Source organism: Podarcis pityusensis (assembly GCF_964106645.2).
Source record: "Podarcis pityusensis genome assembly, chromosome: 6".
NCBI lineage: Eukaryota > Metazoa > Chordata > Lepidosauria > Squamata > Lacertidae > Podarcis > Podarcis pityusensis.
The window spans coordinates 93,025,617-93,051,829 of record NC_138030.1 but is presented as its reverse complement, the minus strand read 5'-3'; the positions used below and the strand labels follow the sequence as shown (position 1 = coordinate 93,051,829).

Sequence of the window (26,213 nt, the reverse complement as noted above, 5' to 3'; positions counted from 1 at the left end):
ATACCCGTTTAAGTGTTCACACAAGCAACAAGCACCCTCAAGCTTCCCTCCATGGGTGGGGAAGCAATTAATCACCTCCTCCCACCCCCATGTTGCTGTTGCAATCTGTTTAACAGCTCCCTGCCTGGTTTTCCTAAAATTCCTCCCCACAAGAGTCTGGAAGGTTGTCATGCACTTCTGCCTCCTTCTCTGCCTTCTCCTCAGTTGGTAACGTACGAGACTCTTAATCTCAGGGTTGTGGGTTTGAGCCCCACGCTGAGCAAAAGATTCCTGCCTGCATTGTAGGAGGCTGGACTAGATGACCCTTGTGGTCCCTTCCAACTCTGCAATTCTATGATTCCCCTGTAATTTTAGTACTGTATAGCAACAATAGGCTACACTGCAGGGCAATAGTAGCCCATGCTTCCTCAGGCACAGTACTCCCTCTGCAACATGGATATTGCTTGTGTGATAAATTTCTTTCCAGCACTTGCCAGTTACAGCTCTGACTTCACTCATTGGCTAAAATCACTAAAATGTAGGAGCAGGCTCAAATCTCACAAAACAATTTCTTTGAATGGTGTCTGTGTGCTTTGCTTTAAAGCTTTCATTCTACAAGGGCTAAAGGGCTTGCACAGTGGGGTGTGTGTGTGTGTGTGTGTGTGTGTGTGTGTGTGCTGATGTCTCTGCATGATACCTTCCAACTGGGCAATTAGCTGTTGGAGAGGAGAAGCCCTTGCTGGCAGTGACTGCCCAAAGGTTCTTGCCAAGGTACGTGACTTTTTAGAGCCTTCTGTCACAGAAGGATGACGTGTAGTTGCTCCCATCTTGTTTGTATGGATTAAAATCACTGCAGAGGGCTCCGAGGGTGAGAGGCATAGCTGGCAGGGATGCAGAACCACTTGTCCTCATATTGTTGGACTCCCAACTCCCAGGATGGCTAGTGGTCAGGGAGCTGGATACCATCTTAACAGAGATGCCTAAGAAAGATAAAATCATCCTCCTGGGTGATTTTAATGCAAGAGTTGAGTGAGATTTTGATCTGTGGCCCGGAAATATTGGGAAAGAAGGAATTGGCAACAGCAACCAGAACAGAATCCTACTTTTAACTCTTAAGACCGTATTCATGGAAGACGCCTCTCAAAAGTAGGTGATGATACAAAAAGATATAAGATGCATCTAGGTACAGTGGTACCTCTGGTTACGAACTTCATTTGTTCCAGAGGACCGTTCTTAACTTGAAACCGTTCTTAACCTGAGGTACCACTTTTACTAATGGGTCCTCCTGCTGCTGCTGCTGCTGCACTGCTGCCGTGCGATTTCTGTTCTCATCCTGGGGCAAAGTTCTTAAGCTGAGGTACTACTTCCAGGTTAGCAGAGTCTGTAACCCGAAGTGTTTGTAACCTGAGGTACCACTGTATTCCATGCCTACAGCAAGGAGATATTGCACTTGCATCATTGTTCCAGGTGAGAGTCCCTGATGCAGCCCTCTTGAGCTTGGAGATAAAGAGGGATATGTAGAAATGAGCTTTCATAGGCGTATGGTGCTTGGAGTGTCTTGTATGCACAGTGGAACATAAATAAGCAGCCTCTTTCCCCCTGCCTCTTGGAACTATGCTTATCAGAAACTGTTGAAGAGGGAGGCATCATGTGCGCACATTTCTGGCACGTCTTCCCTGTTACAAGTGTGTTAACAGTGGCTACGCATCCTGTTTGCACATGTCTGCAGAGCTTGTTGCAACAATTAATTAATATTTGTTGCAGTAATTAAGACCTACCTTTGGCAATGTATGTGATGTAGCAATAAATGATGTTCAAAGATGTTTGTCACAGTGCCAATGATACAGTACGTTTTGTGGAGGACTTGGAACTAATTGCTGAGGGCGCTGCATTTCTGACTGTTGTGAAAGACAACCTTCAATACCCAGAGAAGAGTTTGAATTTGATATCCCGCTTTATCACTACCCTAAAGAGTCTCAAAGCGGCTAACACTCTCCTTTCCCTTCCTCCCCCACAACAAACACTCTGTGAGGTGAGTGGGGCTGAGAGACTTCAGAGAAGTGTGACTGGCCCAAGGTCACCCAGCAGCTGCATGTGGAGGAGCGGGGAATTGAAATTATAGAATAATTTTTATTAAGAATTTCAGCATAACAATTTATCAAAGACATATCATCCTAATTTCCCCCCTAATTTCCCCTCCCCAGGAAAATCCCACCCTCCCACCCCTGCCCGGACTTCCCTCAGCTCCTCTCTCTGGTTTTTCAGCACATGTTATTCTCTGGATATTATAAAATTGTAAAGATCCTTAAGCTATCTGTCTATATGTAACCAATAATAAATTTGTGTTTATTTATTCAAAACCTGCCAAGGAGTCCAGTTCATTTTGTTGTTTCTTTAAGTACTTTGTAAAAGGTTCCCATTTTCCTTTAAAGTCACAGTTGTCCTTATCATGCAGTTTGTGCGTCAGTTTCGCCAGTTCCACATAGTCCATCAATTTCCCTTGCCACAGTTCTTTTGTCAGGATTTCTTCATTCTTCCATCCTTGTGTTATTAAGACTCTTGCCGCCATTGTCGCATACATGAATATGTTCTTCAATTTCCTTGCCAGGTCTTTTCCTACAATCCCTAACAAAAATGCTTCAGGCTTTTTTACAAATGTTAATTGGAACATTTTCTTCAATTCATTGTATATCATTTCCCAATTTTTTAAAAAATTTCGCTACAATCCTACCACATATGATAAAAAGTCCCTTGTTTTTTCTTACATTTCCAACATATATTTGAGCCAGTTTTGTACATTCTTGCTATCTGTACTGGTGTTATATACCATCTATACATCATTTTCATATACAGTGGTATCTCGGGTTAAGTACCTAATTCGTACTGGAGGACTGTTCTTAACTTGAAACTGTTCTTAAACTGAAGCACCACTTTAGCTAATGGGGCCTCTTGCTGCTGCTGTGCCGCCGGAGCACGCTTTCTGTTCTCATCCTGAAGCAAAGTTCTTAACCTGATGTACTATTTCTGGCTTAGCGGAGTCTGTAACCTGAAGCGTATGTAACCTGAAGCGTATGTAACCCGAGGTACCACTGTAGCTTTCTTTCAGTAAAGAACAGTCTGTAAATTTTAAATCAATTTTCCACAATCTTTCCCAATCTTCAAACATTATGTTATGGCCTATATCTTGTGCCCATTTAATCATGACTGATTTCACCTCCTCATCTTTTGTTTCCCATTCTAGCAGAATCCTATATGCGCCTTTCAGCAACTTTACTTTCCCTTCCACAACTTCCTTCTGAAATCTAGATGTTGTATAACTAAATCCTTTCTTGTTATCTTCTCGGTATATCTCGTGTAGTTGCCAATAATGTAACCAACTCTGAAAATGATCTCTTAATTTCCATTTTCCTTCTTGACCCTTTAACAAGTCAGCATACGTAAGCCACTTTCCTTTCTTTCCAAGTGGTTTAAGCTGTAAAGCTTCATGTGGTGAAAGCCACCAAGGAGTCTTCTGTTCTAATAAATCTTTATATCTCTCCCATACTCTCATTAGTGATTTCCTAATTATGTGCTTATAAAAACTTTTACGTACTTTCCCTTTCCCATGCCATAGATATGCGTGCCAACCAAATCTATTGTCATGTCCTTCCAGTTCTAATGCTTCTTGCTTTTCCAACTTCATCCAGTCCCTAATCCATACCAAACATGCAGCTTCATAATATAATTTAAAGTCTGGGAGGGCAAAGCTGCCTCTATCTTTTCAGCCTGTAGAATAAGATTTGCCCATTAGGGGTCCAGTGTGGCTTGCAAGGCCATTTCTGGATTCAGGAAGGGCTTTGCATGAAAACTCCCTGCTTTGTTTTAGCAAGGGATTCCAATGCAAACCCCTTCCTGATTTAGGAGATGGTTGGCACTGGAATCTTACTGAAAGGAAGGGCATTCAAACAACTCAGTGCTACCCTTTGAACCTCCAAAATCTGGAAGTTTTTGAAAGAAATGAGACAGTTTTCAAACAGCCCAGTATGAACATGTATGAACCTTTGGTTTGCAAAGCTCATCACTGTGGTTTGTGGTTCTGGAATCACTTTTTGAAAGCAAAGCTTCACCTGAAATGATAGCAATGACAGGTGGTGAGCGTTAGGTGTAATGAGCAGTAACCAAGCCCATCTTTTCATCTTAAGCGATCTGTATTTAATGAATCTTGTGATTCCATAACCAGGGATTTAACAACCGGTAAGTACAGTATGCTCCAGGGATGGTGTTTTTGATTTTTCAAAAGGGCATGCTATCAGAGGACTCAGTTAGACTGATAGAGAAAAAGCAATTTATATGTGTTGTATGTGCAATGTAACATTTTGCCACCAGATGATGACGTGGAGTCCTGTTTTTCTCTACCTGTTTTAAATTTACAATGCTTTAAACTAAAACGCTTCTTTGATGTGTCTACATCCAGCCAGAGTTTAGTGATCTAGTGTATTTTTGTTGTTTACTTGATATTTACTGTTTGATGATTGGGGTCCCACACTTGGAGGAGAAAACAGTTTATTGTAGGGTGCAAGAAGCTCAGACCACACCCAAACATGTGAAAGGAAACAGTTATAGCTTCACAGAACACAGAAAGATTCAATACCTCCAATTATAGCATTCTAGTATACGTGACCTTTATATCATAAGGCACCAATCATGCCAACTCCTGAGGGATGCACATTGTGATCAACATGCTCTTGCGTGATCAACTTGTAGGCAGCTGCACTTTGATACTCCTTATTTTGTCATACATTGCTTAAGCAAGCATTGCCCAAATTGTCATCCTAGTTTCCAGTAATATAGCAAGCCCAATAGTTCACATAGCAAGTTGTTCACTAATCAAGCTGGTGGTTTAAGCAGAACCTCAGGCATTCCTGGTACATTCCTACACACTTACTTAGAGCTCAGCAAAACCAAGCTAAAGGGGATTTCATCAATAAAAAGGATTTTTATTTTTCATTGATTAATATGAATGTTCCCTTCCCTAGTTTGGCTGGAATTTTGTTCAAGATATGCCCAAATACAATTGCTGAATGATTGTTTAATGAGAGGAATGTCCAGAAGAACCATCTAACTGCAATTCTGCAGAAACAAATTTGTTTTTGTTTTCAGAAAAACTTATTTCTATGCATTGTACACTCGTTTTGTCACAGTTGAATGTCTTGTGTGCACCGTCTCTGCCGTCTTGCTCTCACTTGGCTGGTGAACTGGTGCCTGGGCTGTACCCTGCAAGCTCCGGGGACAGCTGGGAGGCGCAGCGCGTCTTCCTGCTGTCCCCGGACCTGATCTCAAGGCGGGCGGCGGGGAGAAGAGCGCTTCTCCCCGCTGCCTCCCCCACAAGCTCCGGGGACAGCTGGGAGACGCAGCGCGTCTTCCTGCTGTCCCCGGACCTGGTCTGAAGGCGGACTGCGGGGAGAAGAGCGCTTCTCCCCGCTGCCGGCCCCACAAGCGCCGGGGGGGGAAAATAATTTTTGTTTTCTTTATTTTCCCCCCAAAAAACTTGATGCGTCCTATGGGCCGGTGCGTCCTATGGGGCGAAAAATACGGTAAGTTTAAATGATCTGCCCCGATTAACTATGGTTTTAATGCACTCTAGGAAGCGAAGCCTTGGAAATTGGAATAGGTTGTTTTTCCTTTTGGTCAGTAGCGGACAACTAATACAGGTACATCTGGGCAGGGGAATAAGTGAAAGTTTTGAGGGCTAGTAACTTTTGTGGACTTATTTGCAGCACTGATATTAAAATACTTTAAATTTCCAGTTTGCATACTTTTCCTGTTTTGCCTTTCATACTTGCGGACAACTTATATTTATTTATTTATTTATTTATTTATTTATTGTATTTATCATTGAAAATACAGCAATGATTTGTTTTTTTCCTCTTAGGTGATGTTGACATTGACCATTCGGTCACTCGAAAGATGCAGCTTTTGGTGGAGGCTGAGGTAAACTTATCTGAATTGTAGTTAATATGAGTTGACAAGGAGGAATCCCTAGACAGCAAAAGAAACCTCCCATTTGTAACAGATCTATGCATAGTATGGGCCTGTTAGAAATCCTAAATCCTGTAAATTGGGAGTCACTGAAACTGGGACTGCTGAAAGATTTCCTCAAATGCAAAAATTATAAACAATGCTCACTTTCCTGTGAGCTCTTATAAACTGGAGACTAAAAGAGTATGTTTTGCATACGGTTGGTATTTGACTAGTATAACAAAAACAAAACAAAAAGCTCCTGCAGAACAAGTCAGTTTTCTGGTCAGATTTCTGTCAGATATGTTGAGCAAGATGGGAGGCAGCTAGGCTAACTATGATTTTCTTAGAAAGGCTCTGCAGTTGGCGACTTTGCTTCCTCATTCTTGGGGAGCTGCTGATAGGTGGTTTAAACCAGGAATGGGGAACCAGATGTTGCTGGACTAGGAAGTCCTATCAGCGCTGACCATTGTCCTCACTGGCCGTGACTTTGACTGGGGTTCAAGAATATGTCGTCAGTTGTCAGGAAATGAGACATGTTCATGATTTGTTGTTAGCATGGTGTTAGGAAGTCAGCCTTGCATTTGAAGGTAAAGAGTAACATGCCATTTTAGCAGGCAAATTCCAGGCAATACTTAACAATTACAGTGGTACCTCAGGTTAAGTACTTAATTCGTTCCGGAGGTCTGTTCTTAACCTGAAACTGTTCTTAACCCGAAGCACCACTTTAGCTAATGGGGCCTCCTGCTGCTGCTGCGCCGCTGGAGCCCGATTTCTGTTCTTATCCTGAAGCAAAGTTCTTAACCTGAAGCACTATTTCTGGGTTAGCGGAGTGTGTAACCTGAAGTGTATGTAACCCGAGGTACCACTGTATACTTAAGGTGTTCTCTTTTTTATTCGTTCCTCCCTCCAAATTTTATCAGCAAATGAAGCCAGCTTTCATGCAGCGGATCGACAGCCACTTTACAGAATTTGTAAATGGCTTGATTGCAAAGTCTGTGCAGCTTGAGACTTCGCCCCCTGCCTTCTCAGCTGTGTGCTCAGAGAAAGACGGTGGCTTCAAAAGCAAGTATGTTGGTTCTTGGCTGAGCCTGAAGCAGAGTTGATATGTTGATTTGTTGCTGAATATTTGTTCTTTTCACAGGGAATTAAGAGCACCTCCAGAACATGGAAAAGTTTTTGTTGCTAGAAAGTCTGTCTTTGAGTGAGTATATTAATTAGATTTTATATTTTACTAGAGCCCTTGCTAAAGTTAAAGTTGCCTTGATCCGGTGGGTGGCTTATCTGCACATCTTGCTTCTCCCTCCCAGTAGATCACTTCTCCCTCCCAGTAGATCCCTCCCAGTAGATCATTTTTATACTGTGTAGACTGAAAGCTGGTATTCCTAACCTTTATAAGTGTTCTAGCCAATTGGCTATTGCACATCCCAATTCTAACTTGGATGTGGCTGGATTCTGGATTCACAGAGGCTGTTCTGTTCTGTAGAAACTGGTCTACAGAATAGAATAGGCATCCCCTATCTCGGCTCTCCAACTGTTTGGGGACTACAACTCCCATCATCCCTAGCTAACAGGAGCAGTGGTCAGGGATGATGGGAATTGTAGTCCCAAAACAGTCCTGTGTTCTCCAGGGCTCCTTTGGAGGCCAGGTGGGATTATCAATTTAATAATAAATGAATAATAAGCACTCTAAGCCTGTGAGACCCAAATATTTACATAGCATGGAGTGGGGATTACAAAAGGCTTCAGTTGGTGCAAAATGGCAGAATGTCTGTGTGAAATGAGGTCTAGAGCAGCTCTGTGGAGCTTCTGGCCTGCTCAGGCATCCTAATTTGACCTGCAAGGCCACCTTCCCCAAACCAGGTCGACCTGTGGGACAGGTAAAGATGCAGTTCCCTACTGAAAGCAGGTTTGATGACACCACCAATCAGCTGATTGGCAGTGCCAACGAAGTCCTGTGCCTTTGCTTATGTGGTTTGATTTCAAACCACGCAGGCACAGGAAACTGGGTTTGCTGGCACAGTTGACCATTGGTGCCTGCAAAGTCTTGTTCCAGTTTTGATTTCAAACTGCATGGGCAAAGGACTTGCCCTGATGTCATTATTGTAGCAATAAGGGTTGCTCAGGCTAGCGTGAAAATTAGGAATCAGGGGTCTGGGTTAAGTTGAGGCATGTCCCTCTCTAGCTTAAAAGGCTAGTGCTGTAAGTTAGCTTCTTAGTGATGAGGAGATTGTTATTTTAGATCATGCTTCGAAGTATTTGAGGGGTGTTGATTCTACTACAATAGGTAGAAAGCTGTGGTTTGATCTGCAAATTTCTGAACATTGGCCATAAAATAGACCCTGGTGAGATGTGTTATGGAAAAATCTGGGTGCGGGGTTACTCTGCCACCCAGCTCGTCGGACTAAGTCCGCGGGTCCCTGCGGAAGAAAATGAGCTCAGCCGGAGACAGGAGCAAGTTCCAGGAGGTCCGAGTTTATTGCGCAACAGGTTCAAGGCGAGATTGAACCCCGAGAAAGGGGTGACAGGAGTTTTTGAAACTTCCCTCCATATCCCATAATACAGTGCAAAACACGTCATGAATACATTACAAAGAGGTAGGGTTACACGGGTTACATCATGAATATATTACGAAGAGGTTGGGTTACACAGATTAACATATGGAGCAGGGAGGGGGGAAATATGCAGAGCTGAAGATATGCATAGATAAGCACTTCCTGAGTACCGGTGATGAGAAGACAATGGTCCGAATATGTAAAGTCTGCCACCTGGCATTGCCCGGAGGAAGGGTCGGGCAGAGCGATCTGACCGGATTAGGGTCTTCCTGAGTACGTGACTCCTCACTTAAGGGATTATGGAGGTCGAGGAGGTATCATGGAGTCCTGAAGAAGCTGAGTTGATTGACACCAAGACCAAGGAAATCGGAGCTGTGGTTGATTTTATATGAATTTTAGAAGTTTTGGTCCACTCTAGCCCATTCATACACTAATAATTGAAAACGGAAACAAACTGGAAACATAGTAACAAGATTTGACACTTTTATGAGCTTAACTGGATACATTGTAGCAAGATTTGACAGTTTTACGGGTTTACGAGTTTCGATTCCATTGTTCTCTCAGCGGGGAGCCGTCAGCAGCTTGTCAATAGGTTAAATGAGGCGTGCAGAGGCTCGCTGAGCTGATCCTGCAGAGTGGATGCATGGTTCTGATTGGTTAAGACGCGGCCATTGGAACAAACGGGAGCGTAGTTTGACACGGTCAACTCATTAAAAAGATGGAGCGAGAGGAGAGAAAGGGGGCTTGAGAGTTTGGGCTTATTTCGCCCGTGGAAAAGTGGGAAAGGGGTTATGTGTGGTGCTTGTGCGACAATGAAGAGGCTGGGGAAGGGGTGTAGAGTGCCGTGGTTGTCCTTGAGGTCGTTGCTTCGGAGGCACGTAGCCAGGGATAGGGAGGGCACCCCCCCCCTTTTCCTGTATCAGATGTAATTAAGGTTGTTTGATTTAATTGACCTGGGACTGCATCTGTTTTAATGCCGAGTGCTGGAATTGCCCATGAGTGCAGGATATCTTCTGCTGAGATTAAAACTCAGATGGGGGATTCTCTTGGGACTACAACTCGATGATCAACTTCTAGTAGGCGGAAATTTCCAGGATGTAGGTCGCATGCTGGGACTATGTAGGAGTCAAACAGCAGATTTTCATAGTCTGTATAGTCGTAGCTTCAGTATCACTGGTGGCCAATGGCTTTAATAGTTAAAAGAGGGTTGTTAATTTCATCTATTAAATAAAGGATTTGGAGGGAGGGGAGTGCAATTAGGATTAAAATTATTGCGGGGAGGATAATTCAGACTATTTCCACTTCTTGGGCATCTATAGTATTAGTGTGAGTTTTGTTGATAATATAAGACTAATAATATATAGTACCAAGGCACTGATTAAAACAACAATTATTAATGCATGGTCATGGAAGTGAAGAAGTTCTTATATAATGGGGGAGGCTGCATTTTGGAAGCCTAGTTGTGCTGGGTGTGCCACATAGGCTTAATTGACCTATAATTTAGCACTGACAGAGCTATGTAATTTATTTACTAGGACCTCATAAGGAGAGAAACTTAAGAGGCTGTGTGACTGGCTTGAAAGTGGTTAGAGGTGGTTCAAGTCCCCCATTCCCTTGAGGTTTGTACATAGGTTGATTCTTCGTGGGTATGATATGGGGGCGGGCAGCCGAGAAGTCATTCCAAGTTTGTGTTTGTTAATTCGAGGGTAAGTACTTAATGTTTAGCTGCCAGAGCTTCGCAGATAAATATTATTATAATTACTGCTGTCAGTGAAATTAAGGAGCCAACTGATGAAATAGTATTGCAGAGGTGTATGCGTCTGGATAGTCGGAGTAACGTCGGGGCATGCCCGCTAATCTGAGGAAATGTTGTGGAAAGAATGTTATGTTGACTTCGGTAAATATTACGCCAAATTGAATTTTTGTTCATGAGGAATGCAAAGTATAACTTGTAAAGAGCAGAAATCAGTGGGCAAATCCACCTATAATTGCAAATGCGGCTCCTCTTGATAGGACATAATGGAAATGGGCAACTACATAGTAGGCATCATGAAGAATAACATCTAATGAGGAGTTGGCTAAAATAATACCTGTAAGGCCGCCTACCATAAATAAAAAAATGAATCCCAGGGCCCAAAATATAGCGGCATCCCATTTAATTATTCCGCCATGAAGGGTTGCGAGTCAACTAAAAACTTTTACTCCAGTAGGAATGGCAATAATTACTGTGGCTGAGGTAAAATAGGCTCGGGTGTCAATGTCCATACCTACGGGAAATATGTGGTGGGCCCACAGAATGAAGCCTAGAAAGCCAATTGATATTATGGCTCACACTATACCTATGTAGCCGAATGGTTCTTTTTTTCCGGCATAGTATGTGGCGATATGGGAAATTATGCCAAAGCCAGGGAGAATGAGGATGTATACTTCTGGATGACCAAAAAATCAAAATAGGTGTTGGCAGAGAATTGGGTATCCTCCTCCTGCTGGGTCAAAAAACGATGTGTTTAGGTTTTGATCTGTTAGTAGCATTGTAATTCCTGCAGCCAAAACGGGAAGCTTAGTATAAGTTAAGCGCATGTAAAATTTTAGGCTTAGTAAAGTGGTTAAGGCCAGGGTAGTTGCTAGAGGGATGAGGTGGTTGGTAGTTAATTCTTCAAGAATTAATCATTTAGGTAAGAAGCCAGTTAATGGGGGGAGTCCCCCTAATGCTATAAGGGTAATTATTGTGATGGTGGAGAGTGTTGGAGAGATTACTCATATTGTTCCTAAATCTTTGGCAGATTTTGCAGTTGAAGTGATGAAAATTAGGAACATGGAGGTAGTTATTAATGGATAAATTATTAAGGTTAGAAGAAGTTGTTTCTGGCAGATAGGGGAGATGGCAGCTATTCAGCCTAGGGGTCCGATTGACGAAAATGCTATGATTTTTCATAGTTGGGTTTGATTTAGTGCAGATCATCCTCCAGTTAAGGTAGAGAAAATAGCTAGTAGTAATAAAATTGTTGTTGTGAGTTGATTAGAAGTTATATATAGTAGAGATATTGGTGGTAATTTTTGTCATGTTGCAATAATTAGAGCAGTTGTTATGCCTTGTATGACTTCTGGGAGTCAGAAGTGTATTGGAACCAGGCCCAATTTTATGGCTAGGGCAATTGTTAATATAGTGGGGGTTGGTTGCATGGTGAGTTGAGTAATATCTCAAAGTCCAGTGTGCTGCATTAAGAATGCTTGAAAATAAAATGATGGATGAGGCCATTGCTTGATTGATAAAATATTTTGTTGCGGCTCCAGTGGCTCGTGGATGATGTTGTTTGGCCAGGATTGGGATAACGGCTAGGGTGTTTAATTCTAGTCCAGTTCAGGCTAGAAATCAATGGTAGCTCCGAGGGCCAAGCTAGAAATTAAAATGGATAAGATGTAGGGGCTCATTAGTAAAGGAAGGGTTTAACCGTCATTTTTGGGGTATGGGCCCAAGAGCTTTGTTAGCTGACTTTACTAGAAGGTAGTATAGTGGGAGCAGAGGGTTTTGGAGTCTCAGGTGTGGGTTCAAATCCCATTCTTCTAGAGGAGGTGAGGGATTATAAATCCCTGTATTTTACTCTATCAAAGTAATCCCTAATTTCTCCGGCACACATCTTGGTAACAGTTATTAATTTAGTGGCGGGAACCCTGATAGTGAGATTGGAAGTGAGATATACCACAAGTATAGTGCTAGTGTGGCAGGGAGAAATTGTTTTCATAGGAGTGTCAGCATCGCCCTTGAGCCAGTGCCACCAACTGGACTCATCGACTTCAGCCCCGACTGGGCTAGGCAAGCTGGGTAGCACTTCCAGAGACCACCTTCTGCACAGGAACAGGTCAAAGTGCTGTGGACTCACAGCTTAGAGTTGTGAGCACCGGATTCACTCCAACAAGAAGACAGTCGTCACACAGGGGAGTACAGCAGAGTCTAGCAGAGTATATAAACAACTCGGAGAGCAGCTCTGTAGAATAGCTTCTTTATTCTATAACTACAACTATACAAACTATATACAGAGCTTAATAGGTCTAAGCATAAATAAATGCTGCACTGCACTGAGTGTATGCAGCTGCTCTTAGCAGCAACCTTATCTCTACACACGATCTCTAACACTCAGTGTGTCTCTCTCTCTCCCTGACACTGACTGACTGACTCTGGTGCTGGAGCAGAATAAGTAGAGAGCAGAACATGCCTCCTCCTCTCTGGAGAATCAGCAGACTCCTCAGGAGATTCTTGGATATGGGAGGGGTGAAATCTCCTCAAGGAGGTGTATTAATTGATCATAACAAAATTGTGGGTAAGTGGCTCGAGCCCATAAGAATCCAGTGGTCAGTAGGGTAGTTTTTGCTATTAGGTTAAATGTAAATAATTCTGTTTGTGTGGTTATGGTAAGTAAAGGTAAAGGGACCCCTGACCATTAGGTCCAGTCGTGACCGACTCTGGGGTTGCGGCGCTCATCTCGCTTTATTGACCGAGGGAGCCGGCGAACAGCTTCCGGGTTATGTGGCCAGCATGACTAAGCCACTTCTGGCGAACCAGAGCAGCACACGGAAACGCCGTTTACCTTCCCGCCAGAGCGGTACCTATTTATCTACTTGCACTTTGACGTGCTTTCAAACTGCTAGGTTGGCAGGAGCAGGGACCGAACAACAGGAGCTCACCCCATCGCGGGGATTCGAACCGCTGACCTTCTGATCAGCAAGTCCTAGGATCTGTGGTTTAACCCACAGCGCCACCCGAGTCCCTGTGGTTATGGTAGGGCTAAAGAATAAAATACATGAGAGTGTGTTTATCATCAAAATGTTTATGTATTTGGCTAGGAAGAAAAGTGCAAAAGGTCCTGCTGCATATTCAACATTAAACCCTGAGACAAGTTCAGATTCCCCCCTCAGTTAAATCAAATGGTGCGCGATTTGTTTCTGCTAGGGTTGATACGAATCATATTATTGCAAGGGGTTATGTGGGTAGGATTAGTCAAATGTGTTCCTGCGTAATGATAAGGGTGTGTATTGAGAAGGTGCCAGTCAGTCTAATAATTGAAAGTGGAATAATGCCCAGGGTAACTTCATATGAGATTGTTTGTGCAATGGCTCGTAGGGCCCCTATTAGAGCGTATTTTGAGTTAGATGCTCATCTGGACCATAAGATTGTGTAGACTATTATGCTTAAGAGGGCAAGAAGAAATAGAAGGCCTAAGTTTATGTCTGCTAGGGGGTGTGGTATTGGTATTGGAGTTCATATTATCAAATTTTAACAAGGGTTTAAACAAAAAATTGTAGTTGTACACATTCTTAATAAAGTGTATTGTTGACTGCGATTAACCGATAATTGATCAGTTTAGTTGAATCTCGTTTTAGGGGTTTGGTGAGAAATTTTTTTTGATTAAACAAGAAAAATTATTGGTAGGGGGGTTTGCCATAAAAAAGTATATTTTATTTTAGTTAAATTTTAATGTGTATGGTAAAATTTAGTATTGTAGTTAATTTAGTTATTGTAGAAAAAATGTCATTAAAATTTTTGTTTTTTTTGTGATGAGTATGGAACACAGAGAGTGGTATATAAAAATCTGTGTTAGAAATTTTTAGGTAAAAATTGTTAAAATTTAGTTAAAATTTGTTGAAAGTGGCTGGGGAAACTCAGCCAGATGTAATGGCTTGGCTCTCCCACAGAAGCGAGACACCGGCAGTAATTATCTCAGGTTTATTGCTCAAACACATAAATCACTCTGGAGCTCCTTCACTCCGTGTCTGACTCCAAGTTAGCAGTTGCTGAGTCTAAACTCCGCCCCTTCCTCTTCTTCCAACAGGGGAAAAAACCCTTCCACTTCCGTTCTTTTTCCCTCCTCTCACTGACCTCCCGTTGCTCGGTCCCTGCTCCTGCCAACCTAGCCATGACTGGACCCAATGGTCAGGGGTCCCTTTATCTTTACCTTTACCATATAGAGAGCTTGCGCAAAGTCCATTGCACTGTAACTACAGGCTAGAAATCAGATCGGTAGGAGCACTTGAGATGAGGTCTGAAGGGAAAGAGAAATAAAAAATACCAGCCACCGGGAAAACCAGTTATGCTATGAGCAAGGGTACGAGGGTAACAAACCCATTAACCAGAGCCCTTGGAAAAGGTGAGAAAGTGGTGATGGAGAGTAGGATGGTCCTGACCTAACAACCAGAGGCCTTGGAAAAAGTGAGAAAGTGGCACAACCTCAAGTTATGGATGTGAAACTAGGGAGCGGGGCCTTACATACAGGGGTTGATGATTCTCACGTGAGAAGCTAGATCAATAAATAACCAGGTATAAAATACACTTCCGTATTGAAGAGAAATATTTCAGGTAATGTCTGAATGTAAGATTATGGAGGGTAGTGATTAGTGGATATTCATGAGTTTGTACAGTAATGCGCGATATATATATATAATGTTCTTAAATCAGATAAACAGGATATAATACCTAAATAATACTCGTATGGTATAAAATAGCACTGGGACACTTGGACACTGGGACACTCCGCCCTCCTAACGTCATTTCTCTCACTCAGACACAGGCCACACATTGCTTCCAACATCTCACACACTCAAAACATTCACTGGAGTGTCCCCACATGCACATTCAGAAACTCATGCACCTCCCCCAATCCCCTTTTTACCAAAAACCAAACCGGCAGCGCTTCACGACTTCGACCGGGGCCCAGCAGCACCTTTTACTGCTCCTTCTGGGCGAAACCAAAACCAGTGGCACTTTTTCTGCCCTACTGGTGGAGCTGATCAAACTCTCTTTGCTCCCACCTATCCCTGTGGAGCCTTACCTTTTTCCTCGAGGTACCTTCTTTCGGCCGTTGCTTTTTCTCCGGTCCTTGCAGTGTCTCCACTCAGGAACGGGTGGCAATTCCTCCCACGAACTTGGCAGGATGTGCACTGTGCACTGGAACCGCGGACACCGATGCACCAAGAAATGTAGCCTTATGAGGCTTTGCCCTCGGGTGGGAAAAATATTGCGCCCGGGAAAGGGAGATGGGAGTCAACAGAAACTCAAGGAATAGTTTCGGAGAAAAAGCTTTATTTCTACCATCCATGAACTGGTAGAAGGAGCAAGTCACAAAAAGCATGCACGGGTTCACAGTCATGTGCACAGAGTATATATTCCCCTTCCAGTTCCCTCCCCCTTTCTCCTCCTTCTTCCAGAGTCCTGCCCATGAGTTCCTCTGAGCATGAACAGAAAGCTCCCCTGTCTTGGGACTCTTTTGGACTCTTGGCACCCTTCCCAGGAAAGGGGGAATGAGAGCGGTTCATCATGTCCAAAGATGTTGCAACTGAATGAGATAAAAGTCAGTTCTCAGGCCTGCTCTGACAGAGTCTATTCATTAGCCTTTTTGAAGCTGTCTTGTACTGATAAAAGAATAACATTTTGCCTATGTACCAGCATCTTGTGAGAATCCACAGAAAAGCTGTAGCTGTGGATTTTTAGAAGGCAGAAAGGAATTTTGGACAGTTTTGAGGCCTGGGGTGATTATTGAGTGGGGGGGGGTGACTTCGGGCCTAGGTTTGGTCACCTGTCCTCCCCTTCCTTCAGTATTATGTAAAGTTTATAGGTACTAGTATATATTAGGATTGAAGGAAGGGGAGGACAGGTGACCTCACCTAGGCCCGAAGTCACCCCCCACCAAAGCAGGCTCAAAGCTTCTCAAAACTTTTCAAAATCATTTTCTCAGCAGCTAAGCATCAGAAACATTCCGCTCTGCTGTAACAAAGGTAGAGAACAGTCCATTGTTTCTCAGGCCTTTCTCATGTCTTCTGGCCTTGCTAAAGAACCACATTGCAACTTGCTTTCTGTCCGGGAACCATGCCAGAACAAGAGATTGAAACATATCTGAACATGGGCCTTCCATTGCTGCTGGGAGTCATGGGTGTAGTCCGAATTGGGCAGATTTGCCAGCGGAGGCGAGAATTAGGCCGAAGAGTGGTAGGAGAGGCGGGTTTTTTGTTTGAATGGTTATTTCTTGAATATTTCAAGTTGCTAGGTGTGTTGCAAGTCAGGCAAGGGCTAATATAAGTCCAATATCTCCTACATGGTTGAAGATAATAGCCTAATGGGCTGCTGTATTAGCATCAGGGCGGGCAAATCATAATTCCCACACTTTCTCAACCAACGAATAGTTGAAATATATTATTGGCTGTGACAAGCATTGATATGGCTAGTAAAAATACTAAGAGGTATTTGAAGAATCGGGATATGTGGGGGTCTGGTGATATATATCAGTTAGCGAATTCAAGGATAGATCAGGTAACGAATAAACTAATTGGGATAAATGTGAGGGGGTACGTGTGTAAGACAAGGTTAATATTAATATCTCTATCGGCAATATAAAAAAATCCTTCCAGTAGCACCTTTAAGACCAACTAAGTTAGTTCTTGGTATGAGCTTTCGTGTGCAAGCACACTTCTTCAGATACACAGTGGCAATGTTAGTTCATGTAAAATTGGTTGTTGAGGCTTCTGTGCCATAGTTTATGAAAATAGCTAGGGGGATTAGGCTGACTTTGAATGCCAATTGTACAGTGGTTTTTGCGTAAAGCATGCCTCATCCTATTTTGAAAGGAATTGGGTTTATAGTTGTGAGAACAGAGTGTGTTAGGATAAATAGGACTGTTAGCATGGTTGAGTGTAGGAAGAGGTCGTGCATTTTTACTTTTACTTGGAGTTGCACCAAGATTTTTGGTACCTAAAACCAATGGATTACTACTTTCCTATAGAAGTAAGAGGTCTAAGGACTTCATCCTTAGTTATGTGAGTTAGCAGTTCTAATTGTTTATACAGCTCTTGGTAAACAAGAAGGTGGAACCTTCTATCTCAGTCACAGTCTAGTGTTTTTGGTAAGCTATATTTACAAGTGAATAATCCTGAAATTAGGGTGGGTTTTAGAATTAGAAGTCCTAGGGGTAGCAAATGTAGGATAAGGATAAGATGTTCTCGAGCATGGGTGGGAGGGAAAAGGCAAAATTGATTTGAAATGGCTTTGCGTTGGGTTATTAAGAATATGTATAAGTGGCAGTAATGAGGGTTTCAACCCCGGTGATGATGATGGTGGGGGATGATCAGTTAAATAGGGCAGTAATAATTAATAACTCACCAAGTAGGTTGATTGAGGGGGGCATGGCTGTATTGGTTAAGTTAATGAATAATCATCAAGTTGATATGAATGGGAAGGCAAGTTGTAGGCCTCGTACAAGAAGTAAAGTTTGGGGGTGCGCGCGCTCATAATTAGTGTTTGCTAGAGCAAAGAGGGCTGAGGAAGTTAGGCCATGTGCAATTATTAGGGTTATGACTCCGGTCAAGCCTCATGGTGTTTGTATAATAATAGCAGAGGTTACTAGGCCCATATGACTTAGGGATGAGTAGGCGATGAGAGCCTTCAGGTCTGCTTGTCGTAGGCAAATTGAGCTAGTTATTAGGACACACGCCAGCTACGCCCCCACCTGCTCTCTGTCGCCCGGTGCATGAAGCTCCGCCACTGCCTGCTTGTTGGAAACAGTTCGGGAATCTATTTCTCTTGTACAGCGGCACCTCTTTCCAAACTACCCCCTCTAAAAAGTGGTGAAGGTCTTATATTTGTTGACAGATGAATTTTGCAGAACATATGCAGAGAAATTGCACTGAAAAAGAGTGATCGCATGTTACATTTGAAGGAGAAAAAGCAAATGGCCCAGGGAAGCCATGGCCATATCCTCCGAATCTTCTGACCATATTCCTGTTGCTTTCAGCTCTTAAGTTTAATCACTGGAAGTCCTGGAGTTTGTCCCCACCCCCTGAAATGTTCTAATGTACTTCTTATAATTATTTTCCTCAGCGAGCTATTTGAAGTGAAAGACATCCGGAGCATACATCATGTGTTCATTGCTTTCTTCATCATGATCATTCTCAGCACCCTCATAGTAGACTCCATTGATGAAGGAAGGTAGGAAAATATTGAAGGGATCAGCTGGAGGTTTGTTTGTTTTTGTTTTGTTTTAGTGTTGGACTTGAGTCATTTCATACCTGAACCAATGAAAATGTATCTGCATGCAAAGTCTTGGAAGATGTGGAGCCCTCCCAGTACTAACTGAAGGGCTGCAGGCTATGCCACAATAACTACAATTTCCCCACGTGCGTGTGCTTATCCAAGGGGTCCTGGATCTCTGTAGGGGTTGTATCTGTCTGTATCTCTGTGTTTGCTTTCTTGCTGTAGAGTGTTCTGTGCAGTATAAAACCTTAAGGGTGTATACCGTATTTTTCGCTCCATAGGACGCACTTTTTCCCCTCCAAAAATGAAGGGGAAATGTGTGTGCGTCCTATGGAGCGAATGCAGGCTTTCGCTGAAGCCTGGAGAGCGAGAGGCATCGGTGCGCACCGACCCCTCTCGCTCTCCAGGCTTCAGGAAACTATCCGCAAGCCTTGCAAGCCCGGTGGGAGTTCCCGCGGGCTCACAAGGCTTGCAGGCAGCAGCCTGCAGCCCCGGCGAGTGTCCGCAAGCCTTGCGAGCCCGGCAGGAGGTCCGGCCGAGCGCGTGAGGCTTGGGGCAGCAGCCTGTCGCCCGAAGCACGGGGAGCCCTCCGGAGGGCTCCCCGTGCTTCGGGCGAGTGTCTGCAAGCCTTGCGCGACCGGCAGGAGGTCCCGCCAAGCGCGCGAGGCTTCGGGTGGCAGCTTGTCGCCCGAAGCACGGGGAGCCCTCCGGAGGGCTCCCCGTGCTTCGGGCGAGTGTCTGCAAGCCTTGCGCGCCTGGCAGGAGGTCCCGCCGAGCGCGCGAGGCTTGGGGCAGCAGCCTGTCGCCCGAAGCACGGGGAGCCCTCCGGAGGGCTCCCCGTGCTTCGGGTGAGTGTCTGCAAGCCTTGCGCGACCGACAGGAGGTCCCGCCGAGTGCGCGAGGCTTGGGGCGGTAGCCTGCAGCCCGAAGCACGCGAGGCTTGGGGCGGCAGCCGCGGCGGCGGCGGGGGGGGGAATAAATTTTTTTATTCATTTCCCCCCCCAAAAAAACGAGGTGCGTCCTATGGGCCGGTGCGCCCTATAGAACGAAAAATACGGTACTTAAATTCAGTATTTGTTTCATAAGATTTATACACTGCCTGATTCTAAAAGGAACCTCAAAGCGGTTTACGAAAGATAAAACAATAAAAGCATTAAAAAAAATCACAACCATACTCTAAAACATGCAAAAGTTAGAATGCTAAAACAGATTAAAATTACCTCAACTTTCATTATAGAATTCCTTAGCTGTTACTGATTTAACCTGATGGAATATATATTTTAACCCAAGTATATGATTTTAACTTTCTGTGTTGTTTGAATCTCTTTTGAAGGTTGGTGGTGAAGTTTGATCTCCTGGTCTACGCTTTTGGCAAATCTTCTGTCGTTGCTTCCACTTGGCTTTACATGTTCCTGTCCACCCTGACTGTGCCCTATGGGCTCTTCCTGCTGTGGGCCCAGGGCTACCATAGTTCCTCCCACAAGACAATCCGCTCCGCTTTCTTTGGGGGTCTCCTCATGATCTTCCAAATATTTGCGCTTGGAGTGGTTCCAACTTACATTGTCATTGCCTACCGTTTACCACCGGTTTCTGCTGCCATAGTGGTCTTTGAGCAGGTGAGTTTCATGTGGAGAGCTAGTTTCTTCTGGATGTAGCTAAAGGTCATTTCACAAAGCTTGAATTAGCAAAATGCTGCTTTATGCCAGGATCTGAGTCCTAACCTGTAATTTTGTGTACACATTCTACTTTTGCTTCTGCCTGACTTGGGGTAATATTAATGGTGACAAGTTTTCATTTTTTCCAAGAGATTGAACCTAAGGGTGTTACAAATGGTCAGATGCAAAAAGAAACGCACCATAATTCTTAAGGTCTAGTAGGTACTTCTGTTTTCAGATACACTGATGGTTTAAACCACTAATAACTTGCTGCAAACACCCTCTTTTTGAGCACAATGAAGGAGAGAGTAATGCCAGTACAACTGGAAGCATTCTTGGAGGATACTGATTATCTCGACCTCTTGCATTCTGGGTGCAGACCTGGCTTGAGACTGAATCTGCTTTGGTCTCACCTTCATCAAAAGAGGGGCAGAGGAGCTTTTGATGCTATTGACCATGGTATCCTGCTGGACCATCTCTCACTTAATTGTAAGATGTCAAATACATTTTATCTGTTATTCCACTCCTTTAGGTGCGCCTGCTGATGAAAGGCTACTCTTTCATTAGGGAGAATACTTCTCGAATACTTTCCTTTACGCCACAGAAGACAAGTGAGTGACTGTTTCCTACAATAATTGTACAGCTGTGGTGATGAATGCACCCTCCCTTCTTCCTGTTCTGAGAGTTGGGTTCTGTGACATGGAGACAATTCAAAGACCTGTTCTAGTTCAGAAGAATGTGTGTTTGGGCCTCCCCATGTTTTGCAAGATTACCAATACCATGCAACTTGTCAGTCTTCTACTGCTTATTGGAATAGGAGTACACATCTTGCAAAGGAAATAAGAGAATCCTGGGTTTAGTGGAACAGGGGAAAGTGCTCTGACAATAGGGGGCTTATTTGGGGTGGGAGGGCGTTAAACCTGGGAAGACTAGAGATGCGGGGCTTGTCACAGACTTGCCTTACTCATTGTAAAAAAAAAAAAAAGTAGAATAAGAATGGCATACAAACCATCTCCTTGGACTGAGAAATTGTATAAATTTATTACTGCTAAACTCAAGCATTAATGAACAGTTTGAGACCCATAGAAAATAGGATGGAACTCTGTGGGTTTATTTTTTACTGTGTGGCATTATCTGGTACTAAACGACTCTCTCCATTCTGCTTTTTCAGACACCGTCCAAGTTCCTAAAGTTTCCCAGTACCTGTATTTCCTCTTTGCTCCCACCCTTATTTACAGAGATGCCTATCCCCGGTAATGTCAGTGTAGTTGCTCCATTGTGACTTGGCAGTTCTTATAGCCATTGTGATGGTGAGGTTGGACTGGATGCATGCTTCATAATGGAGGGCATAACACACAGGTTGGGAACCTCAGGCCCAGGGGGCAGGTGCAGTCCTCCGCAGTGGCGTAGCATGGTGGGGTCACAGTCACAGTTGCCCTGAGCGCAAAATTGTTATGGATGCAAAAGTTTAACACTCGGGGCAGCCTCAATATAACTGCACATTCTGTCGCTGGGGTCCATTGAAAACAGCTTCTCCATGCGAACCAGAGTGACCTCTCCAGACCATAGAATGACTCTTCTTATGTCTCCTGGGCGATGCGGATAGTATTAGGCAGTTGAATGTGTTTCCCTCCCACCCACCCAACCTCTCCGCACGGCCCCAGGCAACCCACGCTACACCACTGGCCTCTGAGCCTCTCTGTCTATTGCACTACCCACTTTTGCCTCTGACCCTACCCACTGCTGGGTCTCTAACTTAACTCATAGTCCTGAAGTTCAGTGGGTCTTCTCTGAGTAAAGGTTAGTTGAAGACAACCATTTGTTTCTCTGAATTTTCCCAGAGCAGGCCTAGTAGGATCCAAAATGCATTGGTTCAATGCATATCTCTTTTGAGCACACTAGTACTTTTTGCTTCTGGTTCCAATGACAGGTGCTGAGTCTGACCATTTTGGCTTTAAGATATTCTACACTTCATGGGTTTTGATGGGTTTTTTATATATAAGGTTCTAGAGTTCCTTTGTAGCAGTTGCTGTGTTATACAGGGTTGTCTTTCTATTTTCCATGGTATTCCACATTCTCCAATCTGTATATCCTATTGCCCACAACTACTCCTTTCCTTCTTTATGCAAAATAATGAACTGTTAAAAAAATAATAGTGCAGCTGCACATTTAGTAAAGCATGCCATTTGAGCAAAATCATAACTAGCAAACAGACTTTCTTACTTTAAATATTTGCTGTTCTGGAATAGAAATTGGATTGTGTTTACTGCAGACTACATCAGCTCTGCTATTATTATTTCTTTTGCACTTATTAGTTGCTTTTATTATGGAAAGTAACTCAAAGTGATTTGCTGTCTAGCAGTTGTTTGTAAAATTCTTGCAAATTGGGTTTCAGTTGATGCCAAGCAAGTTCTTATCTTGATTTAGGTGTAATGACTGTGATTTCCTTTTCTTTTCAGAAATCCTACAATAAGGTGGAGCTATGTAGCTACCATGTTTGCAGAGGTTAGATATTTCTGTTCCTTTGGGGATTCCTGTGTTTCTGCAGATAATTATACAGCCTTGAAAGCTGATAAGAGTTACTGGTTCATAAAAATATGTACTAGCCTACTGGAGTGCACAAGCCTGTATTACTTATTTTTATTTTGGCATTAAAAAAATAGACACAATGCTTTCTGAAGCTTCCATGCCTGTTCACCTGGAATTGCATCCTATTTCCTTAAATTTGGATCACTGAATGAATAATTACCCCTAAACTAATGACAAACACACCTTCCCATTGTAAGATAAATAAAACAGTTTCACTTCTCAGGATACAATAGTACTAAATGACAAGCCTTCCTAAACCGACTTTTAACCGATGCCTGTGTGATAGTCCTCTTATCATCTGTAAACATTTTCCAGAGTTTAGGAAATTATGAACAGTGCAGCAATCTGTATAGTGTATTTTTATTTTGCTGAGTGAAGCAGATCAGCTAATTTCAAGCACGGTCGTATTTCTCAAATGGAGATGTAGTCCTTCCCTGGGCTGGGCTAGCCGTGCAGTGTCACATATCCTAAAAGTTCAAAGGACAATCTTGGATAAAAAGACTACTCTACTCGTGGGACCTGCTCCTTGCAGGACAATGAAACCGCTACCACGGCAGCTGCTGTCGGTAAAGCAGGTGTTCCATCTGGGCCCCTCCACATATACACATGCCAGCAGCGCACCTACCCAGGACTCCCAACTGCTGGCATAGTAATTCTGCACATGGTGGAGCCCACGTTGTAGCAGGGAAACCCCCCCCCCCCATCATTCAGTTTGTACAAACTTCACACACACTCACACACTACATACGCTATACTTCTGTTATAAATTCATAGAAAATCAACCATACATCGGATTTGCACTGTTCCACTTTTATTTTACTCCATGAAGTAAGGACTACAAAATGGGGAAGGTTTGATACAGGCCAGCCATAATCCCTTGAACATCCCAGCACATCCACAGGAACCCTGCCCAGTTGCTATGCCAACCCTGATGGTCCTAGACAGAAGACAATCAAGATCACAAAGAACTTGCATATGGGAGTGGATTCAGCATGGACTGGAACAAAGGATAATGATCAGATCTTCCCTCAGGGGGCAGGAAACTGCGACTACCTTTTGTCTTCAGAAAATGACTCATGGGGAGGAGGAGAAGGGAACCAGCCAGGTGACAGGACACTCAGGTTACCACCACAACTCCTCCCTCAACCTCTCCTTTCTGTAATGTATGCTTGATGTTTCTGGGGGTGGGCTTGACCTACAGGATGGGAATTTCGAAAGTTTTTATAAGGTCTTGCACACCATTTTCTGTGTCTTTTCCTCTCTCCTGCAAGTGAGGGGAACACCCTGTTGCAACAGTTCAATAAAGGCCAACCCTAAAGGCTGCTGATTTGCTCCAATTTACTCTGGTTGGTGTCTTTACTTTTTGTCCAAGGGAGCCCTCGGATTTTTCTGGTAACAACGTGGAATGCCGTTTATCTGAAAGAAGCACGGACTATCGTAGTGGCACTGAAACCTTTGGTCAGCTGTTGCCTACGGCTGCATACACACCGGACATTCAAAGCTCCTGGCTCCTCCCACAAAGAATCTTGGGAACTGCAGTTTATTAAGGGTGCTGGGAATTAGAGCTCGGGGGGGGGAGGTTAAAGTGCATGTCTGAAGATTCTTTGGGGAATGTCATGTGCGTTAAATGTATGATGTTTACTTAGCTTAGATCTGTGCATATTGGTAACTGGGATCAGCTTTCTCTCTTACGGATTCCTTCTGTGCTACTTTTATAATCAGGGGCTTTTGTTTTTACTCCTGTCTAGGTCCTTGCGTCACTCTTCTATTTGCACTATATAAGTGAAATATACATCTTTCCTGCATTTCGGAAATATGGTGGAGAGCACTTTCGTGTACGAGGGCTGGCCCTTTGCATCTTGCACACCATGCTTCCAAGTGAGTGCTTTTGGGTATCACCCTGGCCCCTTTTAATTCTGGAATTTTTCTAAGCAACAAATAAATAATCAGATACAGTGGTGATATTGGCAACAACTGGCAGTGTATGGCCTGTTGGATATATGATCTTAGCTTTGTGGTTCCCTGACTTGGCTTTGAAAGAAAATGTAATGAAAATGATATATAGATGGTATATGACCCCAGTCAAACTTGCAAAAATATACCACCTGTCTGATAATAAGTGCTGGAAATGTAAAGAGAGTGAAGGAACATTCTTCCACCTCTGGTGGACCTGCCCTAAAGTGAAGGCGTTCTGGGAAATGATCTATAATGAACTGAAAAAGGTATTTAAGTATACCTTCACAAAGAAACCAGAGGCCTTTCTTTTGGGTATTGTTGGCCAAGGGGTGGCAAAGAAGGACCGGACACTTTTTATGTACGCAACAACAGCAGCAAGGATACTTCTTGCGAAGCACTGGAAAACTCAAGATCTACCCACACTGGAAGAATGGCAGATGCAACTGATAGACTATATGGAATTGGCTGAGATGACCGGCAGAATCCGTGACCTGGGAGAGGAGAGGATGGAAGAGGATTGGAAGAAATTCAAGATTTATCTACAAAAATACTGTAATTTGATTGAATGTTAAGCAGGATGCTAGATCATAAATAATTGAGCACCACTAAATTAGATGATTCAGGATGATAAGTGAGATTGAGAAAACATAAACTTTTTGGAGAATTACTAGACTATAAATAAATAGATGGGACATAAGAATGCAAACAAGATGATAAATTGCTGGTAAAAATTTATAACGATGAAAGTGGGAGCGGGAGATGTGAGGGAGTCCAAAGAAGATGTGAAATTATGTTAGGACATATGTTATATTGTTTATTATATCTATTTGTATTTTAAACCCTAATAAATATTTATATAAAAAAAAAAAGGATGAGAACAGAAATTGCGTGGCGACGGCGCAGCAGCAGTGGGAGGCCCCATTAGCTAAAGTGGTGTCAGGTTAAGAACAGTATCAGCTTAAGAATGGACCTCCGGAACGAATTAAGTACTTAACCTGAGGTACCACTGTATTCTCCATTCTATGTTTTTGTTTTATGGTGTATTTTGTATTCTCATTTTGTATTTTTCTGCTGTGAACCGCCCTGGGATTTTGGGATGAAGGGTCAGCTACAAATCTAAATCATCATCATCATGATCATCTATGCGCATCTGTTGTGTGCATTGAGACGTGGAGTGTGTCTGTTCAGTGTGCTAGTCTACTGACCTGCAAGGGGACACAAAGCACTTTCTAAATTCTTTTCTACTATTCGTACCATGGCTGTCAACTTTCCCTTTTTTTCAAGGGAAATCCCCTTATTCCCAATAGGATTCCTCGCAAGAAAAGGGACAAGTTGGCAGCTGTGCTTGGACTCTGACTATAAAAGGGACCCCTCCCTCTGTGCGCATGTCCTTGGCCTGGAAGGGAGGCGGACACGTCACTGCCCCTCCCTTTCTTCTCTCTCTTTGGGCGCAAGCGCGGCAGACCG

General features: G+C 43.5%; 1 protein-coding gene and 1 long non-coding RNA gene across 2 annotated transcripts; one reads left to right on the top strand and one right to left on the bottom strand.

The window, feature by feature from the left end:
• The first annotated feature begins 1,388 nt into the window (after nucleotides 1-1,388).
• LOC308480574 (sterol O-acyltransferase 1-like) lies at nucleotides 1,389-24,736 on the top strand. The gene is made up of 10 exons (XM_081012289.1): nucleotides 1,389-1,446; nucleotides 5,891-5,949; nucleotides 6,900-7,045; nucleotides 7,121-7,180; nucleotides 18,394-18,501; nucleotides 19,880-20,162; nucleotides 20,734-20,812; nucleotides 21,373-21,454; nucleotides 22,661-22,706; nucleotides 24,539-24,736. Exons 1-10 carry the CDS (start codon nucleotides 1,404-1,406, stop codon nucleotides 24,719-24,721), a joined length of 1,089 nt encoding a protein of 362 aa, XP_080868415.1. The 5' UTR covers nucleotides 1,389-1,403; the 3' UTR covers nucleotides 24,722-24,736.
• On the bottom strand, nucleotides 14,239-15,485 carry LOC308480657. The gene is made up of 2 exons (XR_013988195.1): nucleotides 14,483-15,485; nucleotides 14,239-14,437 (listed from the first exon to the last, which is right to left on the bottom strand). It is a non-coding gene; the product is annotated as an uncharacterized lncRNA (long non-coding RNA).
• Nucleotides 24,737-26,213: the final 1,477 nt, after the last annotated feature.

Excerpts from the sequence above, each read along its gene's own strand:
- LOC308480574 (XM_081012289.1), top strand. The coding sequence starts at position 1,404 with ATGCCTACAGCAAGGAGATATTGCACTTGCATCATTGTTCCAG. Across the intron at positions 20,163-20,733 it reads CCATAGTGGTCTTTGAGCAG|GTGCGCCTGCTGATGAAAGG; the intron begins GTGAGTTTCATG and ends CCACTCCTTTAG. Across the intron at positions 21,455-22,660 it reads TACAGAGATGCCTATCCCCG|AAATCCTACAATAAGGTGGA; the intron begins GTAATGTCAGTG and ends TTTTCTTTTCAG.